The sequence below is a fragment of the Peromyscus leucopus genome, chromosome 6 (assembly GCF_004664715.2).
Source record: "Peromyscus leucopus breed LL Stock chromosome 6, UCI_PerLeu_2.1, whole genome shotgun sequence".
Lineage (NCBI taxonomy): Eukaryota > Metazoa > Chordata > Mammalia > Rodentia > Cricetidae > Peromyscus > Peromyscus leucopus.
The window spans coordinates 16,450,734-16,471,536 of record NC_051068.1 but is presented as its reverse complement, the minus strand read 5'-3'; the positions used below and the strand labels follow the sequence as shown (position 1 = coordinate 16,471,536).

Here is a 20,803-nt window from a genome sequence, read left to right as displayed (position 1 = left end):
AAAGATCAGAGAGACAAAGTAACAAACCACAGCCACTTCTCACCTCGCCAGCTCCACAAATACTCTAACTGAATGCCTCTGAGTCCTCACCCAAAAGGGTGTCTAGTTCCTATCTACTCATGCTTTATATGCCTTTTTCCACCCAGTCATTTCATTTCCTGTCTCAACCTTCCTAGTGCTGGGATTAATGACATATTTCCAATGTGTTTCCCAAATACTGAGATTAAAGGTGTGTGCCGCCACTGCCTGGTTGTTTCTCTCCTAGACTGGATCAATCTCATGTAGCCCAGTGTGGCCTTGAACTCACAGAGATCCAGATGGATCTCTGTCTCCTGAGTGTTAGGATTAAAGGTATGTGCCACCACTGCCTGACCTCTATGTTTAACCCTGTGACTGGCTGTGTCCTTTGATTTCCAGGCAAGTTTTATTAGAGTACAACAAAATATCACCACAAATATTGTTATTACATTGAATGCTTCCTTATATCCTCAGAAACAATTACATAACCCATCTTCTTCATTTTGCTAATGTGTTAAATAGCACAGTAGATTTTTCAACTGCTAAATTCTGACATTTCTATGTAATCCTGACTTGAAGATAGGCAGTTGACTGGATTTGCCTTCTGAGTGTCTGTTTAGTATCTTCATACCTGTGTTCATAACTTTGATGATATTCCATTTGCTTTATTATCCTTATTTTGCTTCTGTCAGAATTCTTCTGTTATAAATTGAAAGTTTATATAAATTAGAATTCCTAGTCATTGACTGTCTATGAAATCGTGTGGGTCTGTTATTTCCCTTGAGGGAAGACTACTGACTTCATTCTTTAATGGCTTCATGTCTCTTCATAGGGTTTTTTTAAAAAATTAAATTTTGGTAAATTCTATTTTTATTAGAATTCTAAATTTCATTTAAGTTTTCAGATGCATTGATGATATTTAACAGGGTTTTTTTTTTTTAAGAAGCAAAAATACTGAGTTGAACAGATGGTGTTTATGCTAAATACACTAAAAATTTCACCAAGGTTACAAATCCAAGTGTGACATTTTACTAAACTGTAAACTATATATATTTATGCAAGTGTATATATATAATTATTTTTTGTGTATTTTGAGGCTTGTAAAATTATTTCTTAGTAAAAGGAATATTTATCAAAATTGATAGTTTTTATCATTTTTCTTAAATCATAATGTACAGAGCCCGATTAAATGATATATTGCTAACTATACTTTCCAGCTTAGGGCAGATACTATGTTATGCCAAGAGATATGTTTAATCATGGTAATGCCTGTGATTTCCTTTCTCATGCTTTGTTTCATTTGATTCATTAGCAGTTTTATTTTATTCTTCCATTTAATATTCACAAAGATTGATTGTGATTATGTCATTTTGGGGCAAGGCTCTGGAGAATCCCCAGAGAATAGTTTGATATGGACTATTTGAGTTCATCCATATTCATCCGTAATAGAATCAGACCCTTGAGTCCAACCTGACTTTCAGTCTTCAGACTCTGGTGTGCCTTGGGCCACAGGCTTGCTCTATGCTTGTCCATCTCAACAGGCCTGTGTCATTGGTTCAAGGAGAAATTCAGGAATGAGGCACTCTTATGCCATGCTTGACTTTCATCCATGTGATAGTGAGAGAATACCTTGCGTTTCTTCATTTTTTTATACAAAAAGCAGAGTTAAACAACATTACTAATTTTCAAGGCTTCTTTTATGTACTTTTGTCAAAAGACTGTGGTCTCTATTCCTGGGGAACTGTTTTGAAACCTCTTTAAGGTCAGGCATACACAATGACATTCAACTACACTCCACTTATTTGTTTTCTTTCGATAGACAATAATTTGGATCAGTTTTAGACTTGAAGAAAACATGGTTCCTGTAGCTCTCCCTTCACCTTGTTATATTGACAGCAACACTGATGCATCACATCATGTCTCTCCAAGCCCATAGTTACATTTAGGTTCATTCTGAGTATTCTGCATTTTGTGGGTTTTCAGGAGTAAAATAGATTGTATCCAACATTATAGAGCAATGGAGAAAAGCCTCATTACCTCCAAAGCTGTTTGTGTACCTCCTATTTTCTCTTGTGAATTCATTTATTTAAAACTGTATTATTTCAATGTGACAGACATTGTAGAAAGCACTGGGATTATCAAGGTAGGCAGGTCCTTATCCTTGCCTAAGTAATGATCTGATACAGAAGGCTGAAAAATAAACCAGGGAAATAATGATTTGATGAGACAAGTGCTATAAATCAATATACAGATTCTAATGGAGGTGAGGTAGATAGAGTTGCAGTCATTGTAGAGGCTAGGAGTCTTTGGGAGGAAGTGATTATCCCAATGATGTATGAAGGACTATCTACCATGTGTTAGGGAAAAGATCAGGAGGGACATTTCATGCAAAGAGTAAAGGATATACAAAGCCTAGGAGGCCTGAACTCACAGAATGACCTGTGAGAAGAAAGTCTCTATTAGCATTTGGTAGATAAGTATGCAAGCTCTAGTGCTGTATAACTTACATAAACAACTTGTTTATGTTGTTATCAGTTGTCCCCTAAGACCACAGTGCCACCATCCATTAATACAATTTACCACCCAGAATACATTAGTATGCTTTGTTCAGATTAAACAATACCCCTTATATTGAAGATTAGTGTGAACAGCATTTAATAAGATTTAGTTTCCCAGAAACTCCTTGTCGCCTGAGGGTTGGTTTCATAACACAGTAACTAATGATACTTATGCAGTTTTCTTGGAGGAATCTTGTCTAGAAAGAATTATTTATAACAAATACATACACTCATGACTCCAGCTGCTTGTTTGGGGACTTTCAGAATGGATAAATGTCTGACAGCTCTTGCCTTTGGGTGAATGACTTTACCCAGTGTCTGCCTTTCCTGCCATTCTTACCTTGACTAGCTAATAGATAAGATGCTACGTGACTTCCTGTACCTGGCCACCCCAGAACCAGGATACATACTGCACAGGTGTGCACAGTTGTTATGCGGCCTCACAGAGAAACAATACCTACCATGCTGTGTTCTCCAGGCCACAGAAGCAACCAGCCCCAGACAGGAAGTAGAATTCTCTCTGAGCCTCCAGTCTGTTTCGTTTGGTTTCTCATATTAAAAGTGGCTGTCAGCCAGGCGGTAGTGGCGCACGCCTTTAATCCCAGCACTCAAGAGGCAGAGGCAGGCGGATCTCTGTGAGTTCGAGGACAGCCTGGGCTACCAAGTGAGTTTCAGGAAAGGCGCAAAGCTACACAGAGAAACCCTGTCTCGAAAAACCAAAAAAAAAAAAAAAAAAAGTGGCTGTCATGATCTTAATGGATTTTGCCTTCAGAGTTATTAATTTTTACATTAGTTGAAGATATGCCTACTTAGGAATAGTTAAGATAAAAGAAACAGAATGTGAAATGGAGAAGTAAGCCTTTTCTAGATCCTGTTTCTGTATTTCACCTTCTGTAAAGCTGTCTGGAAAATATGGGTTGGCTCTCTTTTCTTTAACTGGACTATGTAAAGAAGTGAGGGACTCTGAGGAGAGAGGACCAACTGAACAGACCCATTGTTTGAGGTATTTATCTGCTAGTCACAGGAACTGGTCACCCCAGAGAAGCAGGGAGTGACAGGTAGACTGTGACAACTAGAATTCAGCTCATGCAGTAGAACAGCTTCAGCGAGAGCTGAGAGTTTTCTTTAGGTTCCATGTGGACAGAAAAAAACAAAGATGCAATGGATGAGGACCAGAATTCTTAGTTAAGAACAACAAAATCTTGATAAACTTGATGCTGCCCAGGGCCTAGACTTGCTAGGTTCTTTTCTCTTGTTGGTTAAAGAATTAACATGGTCCCTACAGGCACTGTGAATTAGTCAACAGGGAGGAAGCTGCCAGCTAAGTTAGATTCTTTTTGTCCTGCAACCAGAATGTGTGAGAACTTCATCAACGGAGTCTTACCCACTGATTTCGGTGGGCATGGCTATGGGGATTTGTCTTGATTACATTAATTGATGTAAGACCCAATATAAAAGTAGGTGGCACCATTCCACAGGTTGGGATTCCAGACTGAGTAAAAGTGGAACAAGTAAGCTGAGCGAAAGCATGTATATGTTCTCTCTGGTCACAATTGTGCTGTGACTAGTTGCTTCAAGTTCCTGCCACGACTTCTTTGCCACGATGAAATATAACTTGGAATTGTGAGCTAACATAAACAATTTCTCCCTTAAATTGCTTTCATCAGGATATTTTTATCACAGCTCCAGAAATAACACTGAGACACATGAGTAGAGCATAAGGCAAGCACTTCAGCTGTGAGCATCACTTTATGCTGCTTGGTGCACAAATGCATTCACTTTGTTGAGCATATACCTAAGAATGAAATGGCCATATGCATATGTTCATCTTTAGTAGGTGTTCCCAAACAGCCTCACAAACTAGCTGTATTCTGGTACATTCCCATTCTAATTGCTTTATATCTTATCTATGTCCTTTGTAATTAAAACAAAAGATGTTACCCTGGGAGGTAATATCATCACACTTTAGTTTCTGAACATTGCTCACAGAGAAAACTGTTGAGTATCTTTTCACATGCTTATGACAGCCTGTGTGGCCAGTTCCCAAGAAGTGCTTATCCAAGTCTTTTTCTCATTGAAGAAAAAGAAAATGGGGCTGGAATTATAATTTAGTGGCAGAGCACTTGCTATCCGTGTGCAACTTCTGCGTTTGAGCCCAGCATCTCACTTTAAGTCTCTCTTTATTGATTCTTAGGAGAGAGACCAATGTATTCTGAATGTAAGTTCAGACATTTGACCTGTATGTAAGGACAGACTATTGACCTTGTCTTCTCCACATGTGTCTTATTAGAGCTTTCTGGAAACCTGAGATTTCATTATCCCATTTCCAGTCAAGGAAGTTGATCTAGTAAGTTTGACTGAGATGTCTAATGGGAGAAAGTGGGTTAGAGCTACACATCAGGATGCTTTTGCTGAAGCAGGACTCAACACGGGCACAGGGTGCTCCCTCTATTAAAGTCTCTCTTCAGCTAAGAGTCAGGAACTTTCGTACAACTAACAAAGGTCATTTGTAAAGGTTGTCTATATAGAGACAATATTCTTTTTATATAGAAATCTTTCAAATACAAATGTTAAAATATGTGTAAATCATGCTAAAGGTCCAAGCCTTCATGACCATTTAGCTTGACCTTGCCTCTGTCTCAGCTTAGATTTGTAGCTTTCTGAGAATCCTATAAACACAGTTATGAATCTTATTTTCAGTGAAAACTGTGTGTCTTAACTTCCTTGTAACCCGGTATAATAAGTGCCACATCCATGGCTCCAGGAATGAACCTGGCTGGGATGGTGAGGGAATGAGGAAAAGACAGAAAGACAGATACCCAACAGAAGACCCATTATGTGGACTCTTGAATGGAGAAACCATGGCATTCTGGAAACTCAGTGTGTTTCTTACACAGAGTTAGCAGAGAGGTAAGGTTATTGTATACAGCTGGACAAAGAGATACAGGTTGGGATCTATGCAGATGAACAATGAGGCAGCATGTATGGTATAAAGCTGGATCATCAAGGCAGGTTTGGCTAATCCTGGTAGGAACAGTCTCTGCAGGGGAGCAGTCTTCAGACCACCAATACCTAGGGAGAGAACACTATGGTGGACATTTTCTGCACACACATCATCATATTTACCTGGACCAGGGGAAGGTTCTACCATGCCTTTGAGCTTCACTTTTGCCATTACTCCACAGGTCTGAGGCTCTGCAGTCTTTGACATGGTAAGTTTGCGTTAACAACACACATTCACTGAGAATCTCACTTACTGAGGGATTCTTTTTACCCTTATGGTCTTATCTCACTGGCTTGGAGTCCTGCCCAGTGCATCTCAGGAGCCACCCTGTGGTCTCCTTTATAAAAGAAAAAAGTTCTTTAGAAACACTTCGAACAATGTAATCTCAGAATTCACCAAAACTATATATTTGGCCATTGTTGAGAAACTTCATTGTGATTCTCTCTTGAGAAGCCTGCACTCATGTCTTGGAGGTGTAGTGCCCTTTCTCCAAGCACTTTACTTTCCTTAAACAGCTGGGTTTTATTGGTGAAATTATTAAGGCCACTCCACGTAGTTAAAAGGAAGGTTTATTTAGTGGCGTAACTTACAAATGAAGGGATAGGTAGTTTGCAGGGTCTGGGAAAGATGTAGCGCAGTCCGGCAGTGTTCTCTGGAGAGCTCTATTCAGTCTACCTCCAGCATCCGGGGTCCAGGAACCAAGAGAGATGGCATATCCAGATCTCTGGTCTTCAGGGTCCTCTCTTGGCCCTGCCTTGTAGGTGTGACAGTTACCAAAGCCTCAATGGGGGTTGGAACTTCCAGATCAAGGTTGCAATGGCTACCCACTATATTTCCCTCTTTTGTCTGAATAAGAAGGTTCTAACCTAATACAAGACTATATACAAGGAAAGGTTATCAAATATTGTCCAGGAGTAAAGAGGGTTAATGACCTAGATAAGATGGAACTACAACCAATGCAAACAATATTAAGCAAGAAACACATACTAAAATCCAGAGAAGTCTAGAGCGTAGGTAAATGGCATGTTACAAAAATCATTCCAAAAGATGTCCTATCCTAAAGAATCTGAATCTAATAGTTAATATGTTCTATCTAAGATTTTATATATATATATATATATATATATATATATATATATATATATTTGTTACTATAACTGCTAGTCTTCAATCCCATCAAAGACTAGAGAAGGAATGTAATGGTACCTGAGAAATAGAAGATGGATGCAAGCAACTTTCAGGAATCTTGCCAGAGTAGACAGAGACAACTGGCAGCCTGGACAGTCACCTAATGTTTCTCAGCATTGTTGGTGCATTCAAATTGGCTACAGGCCTAGAGTATCTGACAGACCATTTTCAGAAGCAGGAATTCTGAAAGACCATCTTACCCTGTCTTGGCAGAGTTCAGAAGTCACTTTTCCTTGTGTTCCGCTTGTCCAGAAGGACAGTACTTGTATTGTCAGCAGTTGAGGCAAGGGCAGTTCTTTGCCCAATAGGCCATTTTGTGCCAAGAAGACAAACTTCCAAATGGAAATGTCTTAGAACCCAACATTCTCTAGGGATGATATTGGTGCTGCCGAGAGCAATTGTGTCTCATGTCAACAGAATTCTAAGTTATTTAAATGCCATATTCTCTAGGTCTATGAAGTGTTTGAAGATTACCTGTCCATCTGACCTATGTATCTATAAATCTGGATAACCTAACTAACATAACTATAGAGATGACAAGCATAGGTGGCTATAAATCTGTAAGTCTTATCTACTGAAATAACCTAAGGACTAAGGCTTCATGTAAACAAGGTAAACAGCCTATATGCCAAAGAAAGGTCAAGGACAATGACTTCAAAATTGTGACAATACACAAGATATTTATAACAGAGGTAGGAATGTATAGTGTGATATGCAATATGACAATAATCCTTATATATCAATATAATATATATTGATATACAGAATATCCTAAACAGAAGTAGAACATACATACAGTATGACAGATATAAATTTACATTTGTATCAATATACAAATATTTCAAATAAGAGTAGAAATATATGTACATTATAACAAATATAGTTCTGTATTTGTATCAATATACAAATTATCTTAAACAGGAATATAAAAATAGTTTACATTTGTATCAACATATAAGAATCCATAACAGTGCAAATTACCTAAGGCTGCTATATTACTAAATTTGTTTACAAGTATATACAATAATCTACCATAATATCTTATACCTATCCATTCCATTTATTCTTTTCCCTTTTTTTGAGACACTTTTTTTAAGGAAAATACTGAGTTTAATATTTACTTCCACCCCCCAAGCCTATAACCATGATCCATAACCCTGAGAAATATGAAACCTTAGGGAGAAGGGGTGTCATTTTCTTAGAATTGCTTCCTGCTGTTTAGGGGGTGATGGTATCTCTGTTGGGTATTGTGAGAAAGCTCAGATAGTTAAATCTCAGTTAGACTAACTGTAGGTTCTGCAGCAAGTCTTAGAGTAATGGGTAAAATTGTCTGAAATTCTAGCAAGAAGTATAGTATGATGATGATTACCATGGCATCATTCTGGATTGGGTAGAGTTGTTGTTGTTGGGGCCCCATATTCCTTCTGGAGACTTCAGAGATTGCTATTGGAAAAACTTATTTTTTATCAAAATGAAAATTTGGATTTAAAGAAGACATAAGATGTAAGAAAGGGCCAGATTTACCACAGTAGCCGAAGCAGCAGATTCCAGGGAGGTGCTTGGTGGTAACGGACAGGACTCTCAGGTTGCAGCATGTTTACCTTCCTGACATCTGTCACTGCGGCCATCAGCGGCCTCCTGGTGGGTTACGAACTTGGGCTCATCTCTGGAGCCCTTCTTCAGATCAGGACCCTGTTAGCCCTGACCTGCCATGAGCAGGAGATGGTTGTGAGCTCCCTCCTCATTGGGGCTTTCCTGGCCTCCCTTACTGGAGGTGTGCTGATTGACAGGTATGGAAGAAGGCTGACCATCATCCTGTCCTCCTGTCTCCTAGGACTTGGAAGCTTGGTCTTGATAATGAGTTTGTCCTATACAGTTCTGATCATGGGACGCATTGCTGTAGGGGTTTCTATTTCTTTGTCTTCCATTGCCACTTGTGTGTACATTGCAGAGATTGCTCCCCAGCACAGAAGAGGCCTCCTTGTGTCACTGAACGAGCTGATGATTGTCATTGGCATCCTTTTGGCCTACATTTCAAATTACGCATTTGCCAATGTCTCCAACGGTTGGAAGTATATGTTTGGTCTTGTGATTCCCCTGGGGCTTTTGCAAGCCATTGCAATGTACTTTCTTCCTCCAAGTCCTCGGTTTCTGGTCATGAAAGGACAAGAGGAGGCTGCTGGCAAAGTTCTCGGGAAGTTAAGAATGATCTCAGACACCACCGAAGAACTCACTTTGATCAAATCTTCCTTGAAAGATGAATACCAGTATACTTTCTGGGATCTGTTTCGCTCCAAGGACAACATGAGGACCCGAATCATGATAGGTCTGACACTGGTATTTTTTGTACAAACCACTGGCCAGCCAAACATACTGTTCTATGCATCAACTGTCTTGAAGTCTGTTGGCTTCCAAAGCAATGAGGCAGCTAGCCTCGCCTCCACTGGGGTTGGAGTGGTCAAGGTGGTTAGCACCATCCCAGCAACCCTCCTTGTGGACCATGTTGGTAGCAAAACCTTCCTCTGCATTGGCTCCTCCGTGATGGCTGCTTCACTGTTGACCATGGGCATCGTGAATCTCAACATCAACATGAACTTCACCAATATCTGCAGAAGCCATAGTCCTCTTAACCAGTCCCTAGAGGAGCCCATGTTCTATGCAACAGGGAACCTGTCAACTAGCAACAGCACTCTCGGGGAACACTTCAAAGGAGTCATTCCCCACAGCAAGGGCTCATTCATGCCCGTGGGAAGTGGCGTGGACCAGAAAGGGGAGTTGACCTTCACATCTTTACCAAATGCTGGACTGAGCCAAACAGAACACCAGATTGTCACAGACCCTGCCGTTGTCCCAGCTGCTTACAAATGGTTGTCCTTGGCCAGCTTGCTTGTTTATGTCGCTGCTTTTTCAATTGGTCTAGGACCCATGCCCTGGCTGTTGCTCAGTGAGATCTTTCCTGGTGGAATCAGAGGCCGAGCCATGGCCTTGACCTCTAGCATGAACTGGGGCATCAATCTTCTCATCTCTTTGACATTTCTGACAGTGACTGATCGTATTGGCTTGTCGTGGGTATGCTTCATATATACAATCATGAGTCTAGCATCCCTGGTTTTTGTTGTTCTGTTTATACCAGAGACAAAGGGATGCTCTTTGGAACAAATATCAATGGAGCTAGCAAAAGCGAACTATGTGAAAAACAACATTTGTTTCATGAGTCATCACCAGGAAGAATTAGTGCCAACGCGGCTTCAAAAAAGCAAGCCCCGAGAGCGGCTCCCGGAGTGTACAAAGCTGTGTGGACGGGGGCAGCCACAGCAGCCTTCTGCAGGGACCTAAGGGCTCAGATCCTTACAGATGGTGCAGGGGCAGCACTTAGGGGGGGTGTCTCTGCCATGGTGTCTCCTCAATGGCATGGAGAGATTTGACACGGACACCCTGAAGCTAGAAAGACCGCCTTTCATTCCTCCTCCCCAAATGGGACCTTTGCGAAACGGTAGACGAGGCGCCACCAATGCCCCAAGGTATCAGGTAAAACAAACCGAAATCCTGGCAGATTCAATACATTCTACCTTCTCTTCAGTGCAGCCTTGTCGTTCTAGCGACGAGGCCAGCCTCTGCCTTAAGCCGTCTGTGTAGGATGCTGGTCACAGCTTCATGCTTAGACACGGAAGCCTTCAGGACAGGCACTCAGCCACCGTGGCCTCTGAAGACACTCCTTGCTCCGGGTCTTCTGTCAAAACACTGTGGATGATGGTTCAATTGCACCTATGTTATAGATCAGGATGGTGTCCTGGGTAAGACCCTCGCGACAACTCAAGTCTACCAGCACCAAGCTCACCAAGCTAGTACACCACACATAACGAAATACTAGTTAACCAAAATACTCTTTTATAAGTTTTACATCCAATTTTTAAAATGCTAAGATAAACCATTTTTCCCTTTTTAAAAATGATTAGAAAAGTCAATTTAAAACTCCTGGGACCATATTTATTTAGAACTAGTTTAGTGAATATTAGCAAAGGAGTCCGACATAAGGTTATTATTTATCCAGATCTCTAAGCAGTTAGGTTTAAGTTATAAAGTCAAATCTATACAGACTGCGTCCTGGGAAGGCGCTTGTGGTAGGTAACCTGTGGCAATCTACAGCTTTCTGCATCCTTCCCACTCCTCAGGAATCTCCTTACCTCAGGCTACGGCAGACTGCCTCTCAGTGCTCACTTTCAGACGAATGCACACAGAATAAAGGGACACCCACATCCGGACAGGTCCCTCTGTCTTTTCTGGGATGTACATTGATAAGCCATACTGGCAAGGTGGGTTTGACCCACAGGATGCATTTCTCTAGCCTGTTTTTCCAGTTGAATTTTAAGATTTGATAAAACATTTCACCAACAGAATGTGCATATGACAGAAAAACCTGTGATAAAGAATCTTGACTCATTCAATAAACTACAGATGGTACACAAAAAATAACCCTTAAGGTACAAACAGCCTAACTTGAAAAATAATTCAAAGAAATATTAACTCCCCCCAAAGAGCCCCAAATCCCTTAATTTGGGATTTTCTTCCTTTCACTACCAAATGGTCCCGGTCTGATAGAGAGGTCCATGGCCCCTCACATTCCCCTCTAGTAAAGTGGAAAGGCATGAATCTACACACAGCAGCAAAGAGAGCAGCCTGCCCCCAAACCTCAGGGGCATGATGCTCCGGAGGGCCTGGTTCTGAAGAGCATCAGCTAAATTAAAGGAGGCAGGAAGGAGCCGTGAGGAAGGGAGATTTAATCTTGATTATGTCGTGGTATATCTCACATCACGTAAGAATGTGTGCTGTTTTCTGTTTGTTGTGGGAGGAGAAGGCAAGGTGTGTTCTGTAGAGCATCATTTTAAATTTACCGTATCTGGAATTACATGCCACGTTAAAAAAAAAAAAAACCAAAAACCCAAGGCAGGTTATCAACCCAAGCTTTCTTCTTTTCTTTTTTTCCTCCAAGTCTGAGATTAAGATATTTTAAAAATTGTTAAATGATTTTAAACTTATTTGGACACACATATTTGGCTATTTGGTATTCCTTGTGAACGGTCAAGAAATGAGCAAAGGCAGCGCATTACTAATGACTTCAATGTAAGTATCACAAACGTTCTATTGTTCTCTTACTACCCCAAGAATGGAACTAAGCACTTTGGTTTTCAAAATAATGTTTTACCCAGTATTAGCCCCGCCCCACCCCCAGCACATGAAGCCTTTGGTTTTCAAAAATAAAAAGGGGGAGAAAGAAGATTTAAAATATATTTAAAAAAAGAAAAAGAAAAAGAAAAAAAAAGAAAGGATTTCGAGAAATCAAGAGTAAGCATGGAGAGAATTAGAATCTTGAAGACAATGGTCCTTTTTTATTGGTTTCCTTTTGTCCCACACCAGAGGGCTCTTCTGATATGGGACTGAAGAATCTCTCAACCTTTTCTTTTCGCTATATATTTGGGTTTAGAGAAGGAATTGAATTGGAACCACAATTTTTCTAGATTGATAGAGATACAGATGTTAGACAGTGAGATTTTACTGTGTAGATTGGTACCAATAGATTCTTTCTTTCTGCTGTAAAGATCCGGATATCCAAGGCCTTATGATTTCTGGAAGACAGATATTTCCATTATCCTGGAAAGACAAAAACAGAACCCTACCCCAAATTTTGATTTTTAAATTTTTCTTACAACTTGTAGAGATGTCACAATGGTGGATGATCTTTTACTTCTCCTCATCAAGGGGTTTCTCCTGTTTGAATCGAATTTTTATTAATTTTTATTAATTTTGTTGATATCCATAGCTTTTCTTCTCCTACAGAAACAAAAGCAAAACCCATTCCCCAACGTAGAACATATCCAGGTTTCCATTCTGAGGTCAGCACAACCTTGAAATAAGCTGGTTGGTTTAGCTCAGGAGGTTTGTCTGTCATCCAGTGTCTCTCCACAGCTGTTGTTTCTTTCTCATCAGCATTGAGAAAACTCAAGGTTAATAAAGCACTATGCAATCTATTTCTAGGAGTCATTGTTACCTGTTGCTGTTTATTTAGCATATCCTTTAAAGTTCAATTGGATCTTTCTATGACTGCTTGGCCTGAGGGATTGTGTGGTATACCTGTAACATTCTCTATATTGTAATAAGCAAAGAACTGTCTCATTTTATTTGAGACATATGCTGGGGCATTGTGTGTCTTAATTTGTATAGGTATTCCCATGATGGCCATAACTTCTAATACGTGTGTAATCACAGAATCAGCCTTTTCAGAACTCATAGGAGTTGCCCACTGAAATCCTGAATAGGTGTCATTGGTATGGTATACATATTTTAATCTTCCAAATTTTGCAAAATGAAACACATCCATCTGCCAAATTTCATTTCTTTGTATACCTTTTGGATTGTTCCTTGCAGGTAATGGAGCTTGGTTATAGACGAAACAAGTAGGACATTTTTTCACAATATTCTTAGCTTGTTGCCAAGTGATGGAGAAATCCTTCTTCAAACCTTTGCTATTTACATGGTATTTCTTATGAAATTCTGAGGCCTCTAGCACATTACCTATTAGTAACTGAAAAATCTCATCATTACCTTGTGCTAGAGGTCCTGGCAGACCTGTATGGGATCTGATATGTGTTATATATATATATATAGGATGTTCCCTTTTTCTGATGATTTCCTGCAATTGTATGAATAATGAAGTTAATTCTCTATTATCAGGAATAAATTCAGCAGTTTCAATATGTTAAAAACAAACTCTCTCTGCATATTGAGAGTCAGTGACTATATTGAGGGATTCTGTGAAGTCCATCAGTACCATAAGAATACCATACAGTTCTGCCTTTTGTACAGAGCTATGTGGACTTTGTACCACTTTACTTAAGTCTCCTGATTTATATCCTGCTTTCCCTGATTTATGTGCATCAGTATAGTATGTGAGGACTCCAGAAATTGGCTTTTGTCCTACAATGTGAGGAAAGACCCATTCAGTCTTCTTTATGAATTCTATTCTCTTGCTTTTGGGATAGTGGTTGTTAATCTCCCCCAAAAAGTTACTGCAGGCTCTCTGCCAGTATTCATTTTTTTGCCATAGTAATGAAATTTCCTCATTAGTTAAAGGTACTACAATTTCTGCTGGGTGCATTCCTGTCAACTGGCAAAGTCATAATTTACCTTTTTGAATCAAATCTGAGATCTTTTCTATATAAGTCTTTAATTTCTTATTTGGTTTACATGGTAGGAATATCCATTCCAATATAGTATCTTCCCTCTGCATCAAAATACCTGTTGGGGAATGTCTGGAGGGGAATATGACAAGAATGCATTTAAGTTCTGGATCCATATGATCCACATGAGCTTCTCGAATTGTCTTTTCTACTAGAGCCAAACCCTTCTCAGCTTCAGCTGATAATTCTCTTGGACTATTTAACTCTTTGTCCCCTTCTAGAGTATTAGCCAAATTTTGTAGTCCATCTTTGGGTATTCCCATGACACCCAGTAAGTTGGAAATGCTTCCTAACAACTTGAAAATCATTAAGAGTCTTCAATCAATCTCTCCTTAGTTGTACCTTTTGGGGTCTAATTTTTGTAGCTCTATCTTATATCCTAAGTAACTAATAGAATCTCCTCTTTGTATTTTTTCAGGAGCAATTTATAGTCACCAGCGAGGCAAAACTTTTTTTACTTCTTCAAACATGCTTTCTAATGTGTCTAACTTTGGATCAGCTAATAGGATATCATCCATATAGTGATAAATTATGGATTGTGGAAACTTTACACGAATTATCTCTAATGGTTTCTACACAAAGTATTGGCACAAAGTAGGGCTGTTTAACATTCCATTGATATCTCTTGACTGGCTGTGAATTATTATAATTAGGTACTGTGAAGGCAAATTTTTCTCTATCATTTTCTTTTAAGGGTATGGTAAAGAAACAGTCTTTTAAGTTAATAACGATTATAGGCCATTCTTTGGGTAGCAGAGAGGGCAAGGGCATCCCAGTCTGTAGGGAACCCATTGGCTGAATTACTTTATTAATAGCTCTCAGATCTATTAGCATTCTCCAATTACCAGACTTTTTTTTAATAACAAATACTGGAGAATTCCAAGGGCTGGTAGATTCTTCAATGTGTTGAGCATTTAACTGCTCTTGAACCAGCTGTTCTAAAGCTTGTAGCTTCTCTTTTGTCAAAGGCCATTGTCCAACCCAGACAGGTTTATTGGTTAGCCATTCTAAAAGTAAGGCAGTTGGTACTTCTGAGAGTTCAACAGCAGTTGTGCTCTGTTTGTGTACAGCCTGAATGGTTGGTGACTGTTTTATATACCATGTTATGATATTATTCCTAGAAACATGCATTGGTCTGTATTCCTTTTCTGAGAGTGTAGGAATTTTAATCTGGGTATTCCACTATTGTAACAGATCTCGGCCCCAAAGATTACTGCTACATTTGCTACATATGGCTTCAGCCTTCCTCTCTGTCCTTCTGGCCCTATGAATTCAACCAATCTTGAACTCTGTTTTATCTGAGATAGGGTTCTAATCCCTAGAAGTTGGACATCTACCTCTTGAAGAGGCTAATTTGGATACCATGATTTTGGTGTAATTATAGTCACATCCACACCTATGTCTACCAGGCCCTCCAGAACCAGGCCATTAATTCGAATTCTAAGCTTTGGTCTTTGTTCCTTTATGGAAGTCTGCCAAAATATTTGTTTTATTATGTTCTTTGTAAACTGCGATTCATCTATCATAGCTGTTTTATCATCCATTGCAGTATCGGTTTTTACATTAGGCATTGGTTTATTCAGTTGTCTTGAAGAGGAATTTCTTCCACAGTGGCTGGGAATGTTTGTACTTCATTTGATTTGGCGGCCTGCAAGAGGCCCCCGAGCCATTTCCTGCCAGTAAAGGGTTGCCTTGTATATCTATTTTTGATCTGTACTCACTGGTCCAATGTTGGCCTTTGCCACATCTTCTACATAATCCAGGAGGTGGTTTGGGTCTCCTGTTTAGGCTATTCCTAGAAGTAGTATTACTTCTAGGAGTATCCCATGTACAGTTTTTACTTATATGACCTGGTGTACCACATTTAAAACATTTGGTACTATGGGGCCTTCTTTCACCTCTGGGATTTGTCTCTCCTATCCAAGCCTCATTACTGTAGTTAAGAGGCTCAACACCATTAGTATATTGAATCCATTCTTCAAAAGGAGCTGATCTGATCTTTAATGGTGTAAGTATTCTTCTGCATTCTGCATTAGCATTGTCGAACGCCAAGGACTCAGTTAATAATTTTCTTAATTCTTTATCTGACACAGCTCTTGTTATAGCTGTGTTCAGCCTTTGTAAAAAATCAGTTAAGGGTTTATGTGGTCCCTGAAATATCTTTGTGTATACCTCAGTTGGTTTTCCAGGTTCTGGAATTTTTTCCCCAAGCATTTAGAGCTACTGTATAGCATAGGGATATTGTATGCTCATCATAAGTGGCTTGTACATTCTTGTCAGTGAAACATCCCTCACCAAGTATTTGATCTTGGGAGATCACAAAACCTCTGAGTTTACCTTGTTGTTCTAAATTTTTTGCCTCTTCTTGCAACCAGTTTTTCCACTGTAACTGCTGGCTATATTCTAGAACAGCTGAAATTAACTGATGCTAGTCATCTGGAATGATTCTATGTGAGGTAGATCACGAATTTAACATCTGTCTTATGTATGTGGAGTGTATCCCATAAGTAACTACTGCTTCCTTTATATTTTTAAAGGCCCTTGTTGAAATTGGTTATAATGTATATGTATTATATGGCTCATGGTCTGTGTCATCTGCTGGCTTCTCATGGATAATAACAGGATAAGCCATTGTATGAGAGCCATTTGGAGATGTTACAACCTCTATGGTCTTGCCCTTCTGCTTATTAGATCCCTTGTCATGTTTACTGAGAGTTTCTTCCAGGGCTTGCAAACGAGCACCTAGGGTCTGTTGTAGGGAGTGAACCTCTTCTATTGCAAGGGACTCCAGATTTCTCATGAATTGTGGAAGTTTTTATGTTCTTCAGAAACACATGATTCCATGGACCTTATCTTATCAATTAATGATAATCTTTCTTCCTTATATAGTGTCTGGAGAGTTAGTGTTCTATCCATTAAATTTTCACAAAATTATCACATTATCAATAAGATCAATTTTGGGTACAAGCCTGTTCTGTAAATCCTGATTAGCAGATTCCAGAGAAAGAATCTTTTTATGTAAGTCTTCACTGCTATCTTTGAAAGCCAGTAAATCCTGGTTAGAGGATTCCAGAGAGAAAATCTTTTTATGTAAGCCTTCATTGCTATCTTTTAAATCCTGTATCAGTCCCAATAATGAATCATCTTTGTTCTCATTATTAAACCAGTGTTTGAACACTGTGTGAATTATTACAATGAATGCCAAAATGGTACAGGCCAGATATGCCTTAGGAAGGTCGTATATTTCCAGGAAAATGTCATTCATCATACAGGCAAAAAGGTTTTTAAATTCTTGTGAGGTAATGTTGTCGACCATATTATAAGAATTACTCGAAATCCATTAGTCAATTTTAAGGTGTAAAATTATCAAGTACTTTTACTTGAAATAATGCGCTTGTTTGTCTAGCTTACCTTTCCATGTTTGGGGGGGGGTGTAATAGCACTTTTCAGCCAGCAGGAGGCATTGGTACAGCTCTAAAGCAGGGCCTGCTGGCCACCTTGGCTGGCAGCAGCTAAAGGCAAGAGCCAAGATGGCGAGAAGCCTCAGGGAGGAGGGGGAACACCCCACTCACAGTGGTTTTTCGCTGGTCTGGGAGATAAGCTAGGGAACTGTGACCGGACTAGCTGCTCCCTTTTTCAGGAATGGAACTGTGTAGGCGTTCCATGATCATATGGAACTTTGCAGGCATAGGTACCCAACAGCCAGGGAGGAAGCTGAGGGTGGGAGCCACCCAGGCCTTTGGAATTTGCCCCACGTGAGAGCATATTTCACCAATATCTATTGGTGAAATTATTAAGGACACTCCACGTAGTTAAAAGGGAGGTTTATTTAGTGGTGTAACTTACAAATGAAGGAATAGGTAAGTTGCAGGGTCTGGGAAAGATGTAGCACAGTCTGGCAGTGTTCTCTGGAGAATTCTGCTCAGTCTACCTCCAGCATCCAGGGTCTGGGAACCAAGAGAGATGGCACATCCGGATCTCTGGTCTTCAGGGTCCTCTCTTGGCCCTGCCTTGTAGGTGTGACAGTTACTGAAGCCTCAATGGGGGTTGGAACTTCCAGATCAAGGTTGGAATGGCTACCCACTACAGGGTTTAAATCTACATCAAAACTGTTTCAGGAAGTCCAGACTTGTTTCATCCTGAGATTCTTTTCTGAGGTGTAGTCAGGAGTCTTTGTTTCCCTGCATGAATGCTCTGAAGGAACTCATCATACTGCTGTGTCTTTGGCTCTGGTTCCCTCTGACACTGTCTCCTACCTCTTTCATTCTAATATGCTGTCTGTTCTGAACTATCAGAAATAAAGACTTTGTTTAACATACAAAGTCTCTACAAAAATAAATCAGCCACAAGCACACAGATAGCTGATAGCTGGGTCTTTTTATTATTATTATTATTATTATTATTATTATTATTATTATTTTGTAACTTCTCCAGATCTTGAGACTTTTCTTGAACTCCAGTCTTCTTATAGTGACAGCAGCAGAGGCAGCTCATTTTTCCTCAGGGAAAGAAAGGAAGAAAACACAAGCCAAGAAATTGCTCTTGGATCTTACTCAATAAACTGCAGGAAGCAAAGTTCTCCTGAAGTTGGAAATTTTGCTTCAGGCAGTAGCTGTGTAGTTTCTAATTTCCCTTGTTAGTGTCTTGAAGGACAGAGATGGTCTGAAACCTAGTTTTAGGGACAGAAAGTACTCACAGAGATTTGCAACAAAGTCTTTTAAAAATCCCCAATACTCTTTAAAAACTTGGCTGATATTTACCTTATTGCTCTAGATGATGTCTAAGTGTTTGCAATATAGTTATCAGTAAGAATCACGGGAAATGAATGTCTAAAAACACAGAAATAATTGCTAATGAAAATGAGCCCCCACAGAAGCAGGAGCTTTGGAGAGGTCCAAGTCTGAACTCTTTGCGTCCAGAATGTGCCTGCTAAGTGAAGGCTAAAACAGCTCTGATGTTAGCTAATATCACAAAAGAACCCAGCTGCCCTGTAGTTGGATATCATAGGCTCAAGCATCTCCCTGTTTATTCTGGACATAGAACATGATCACAAGTTTACCTGGTGAGTGCATGGGCTTAGGAGCCCATGTTGTCTTGGTAACCATGCTAGCTGGTAGCTTTATGGGTGTGTGCAGTTTGTTGCCTTTCATTCTAGGAGTTCATCAGTTGCTTGGTTAAGAGAAGAACAGCTCTATTCACAGCAAGCTAAGTGAGTGATACTGGACCCTGAGGGCCAGCACATTGCCTAACTCATGTCACTGTCGCCCACCCTACTTCCCTTCCCAATTCTTAGCTAGAGATGAGTCATTTTCCTTTTATGACAAAGATGATGTAAGGTCACTCACAGGTTAGCTTCAAAGAGAGACAATGACATTCATAGGATTACAAATTGTTCCTGGGGGGCAGTTACTGCAATTTCAAGCATAGATATTGCCTTTAGTTAAACCCTCCCCGAGATTACTTAAAATACAGTAAATATGTCCTTGAAAACATTAGCTACAGAATAAATTTATAAAATAAAACAGAAAACCACTAAAAGTTTAATGGAATGACTAATTCTATTCTGCACAAAATTTCTATAGCTAGCATACTCCAGAGAGTCAAAGAAAATGTGGTATCTGAAGTAATTTAGAAGACAATAAAGGCAACATTCTCTGGGAACGATGTTAAATGACTTGAAAATTATTTTAGTCATGATGAAGATAATATAAAGGCACATGTCAAGTTTGAATAAGCAGCTTCATGCATCCTAAGAGTAAGAAAAGAACCCCAATGTTTTAAAATCATCTTGTAAGTTTTCATTTTTCTGGCTTTTACAGAATATATGATTTTTAAGTATGTATGAATGAATTGAACAAGAGAGTTAAGTATTTACTGTATCCCTGAGAGATTGTATAACCACATAAGCCAGAAACGTTTTATTAAATGCATATTATTTTTACACCCGACATCATCTTCCACTTGAGTGTATTTGCTTCCTTGATCCTTTTTACACTTTTCAGAGCTCAGTCAGGGAAACTGCTCTACGCTAACACTGTTGGAATTGTGACCACACAAGCAGGCAAAGATGGAAATGCTTTAAATTTGAATTAAAAAATTAGTCAACTGACCAAAATATGATCCTATTTTTATTATTACCATATGCTGACAATTTGAATCAGTCATCAGAACCGGGGCTGATCCTCCTGGCTAACACTAGCCACCTAAAGTTACTGGACCCTTTTGAGTTTCTGAAAGCCAACGAAAAACAGTATAAGAAGTGTTTGGGAACAAAAAAAGATGCCGATATCCATACCTTTCCAAATGAGTGCCTACAATAGGTAAGAATTCAATATCAGAAACAACCACAACTATGGGAATCAGGCCTGAGAAATGTATTTCTGCCACTCACAAATGAGGAGGCTTGGGCCATCTCACATTTCTGCACCTTATTAGTTTCTGTTGTCTTTTTTTTCTTTTTTCTTTTGGTTTCTTGAAACAGGGTTTCTTTGTGTAGCCTTGGCTGTCCTGGAGTTTGCTCTGTAGATCAGGCTGGCCTCGAACTCATAGAGATTCTCCTGTCTCTGCCTCTCGAATGCTGGGATTAAAAGTGTGTGCCAGCACCACCTAGCTTCTGTTTTCTTAAGTAGAATAAGGAGAGTTAGATTTAATATTTCTAAAACCAACAGTCGTATTGGAGAGACTAGAATGGCACCAGTAACTGTAGTTAGGCTTTTCTTTGGGCTGCCAGTTCACAAAAACACAACAGTGGCATTTGCCACTGATGCCCAGTTCTAGCTATTATATCTTAAGTTAACCAA

The 20,803-nt window shown here is 39.6% G+C and overlaps 1 protein-coding gene across 1 annotated transcript; it reads left to right on the top strand.

The window, feature by feature from the left end:
* The first annotated feature begins 8,357 nt into the window (after positions 1-8,357).
* On the top strand, positions 8,358-11,708 carry Slc2a12 (solute carrier family 2 member 12). Its single transcript, XM_028858503.2, has one exon. It carries the CDS (start codon positions 8,362-8,364, stop codon positions 10,102-10,104), a length of 1,743 nt encoding a protein of 580 aa, XP_028714336.1. The 5' UTR covers positions 8,358-8,361; the 3' UTR covers positions 10,105-11,708.
* Positions 11,709-20,803: the final 9,095 nt, after the last annotated feature.

Bases quoted from the DNA above. Each gene is read 5' to 3' on its own strand.
- Slc2a12 (XM_028858503.2), top strand. From the start codon at position 8,362: ATGTTTACCTTCCTGACATCTGTCACTGCGGCCATCAGCGGCCTCCTG.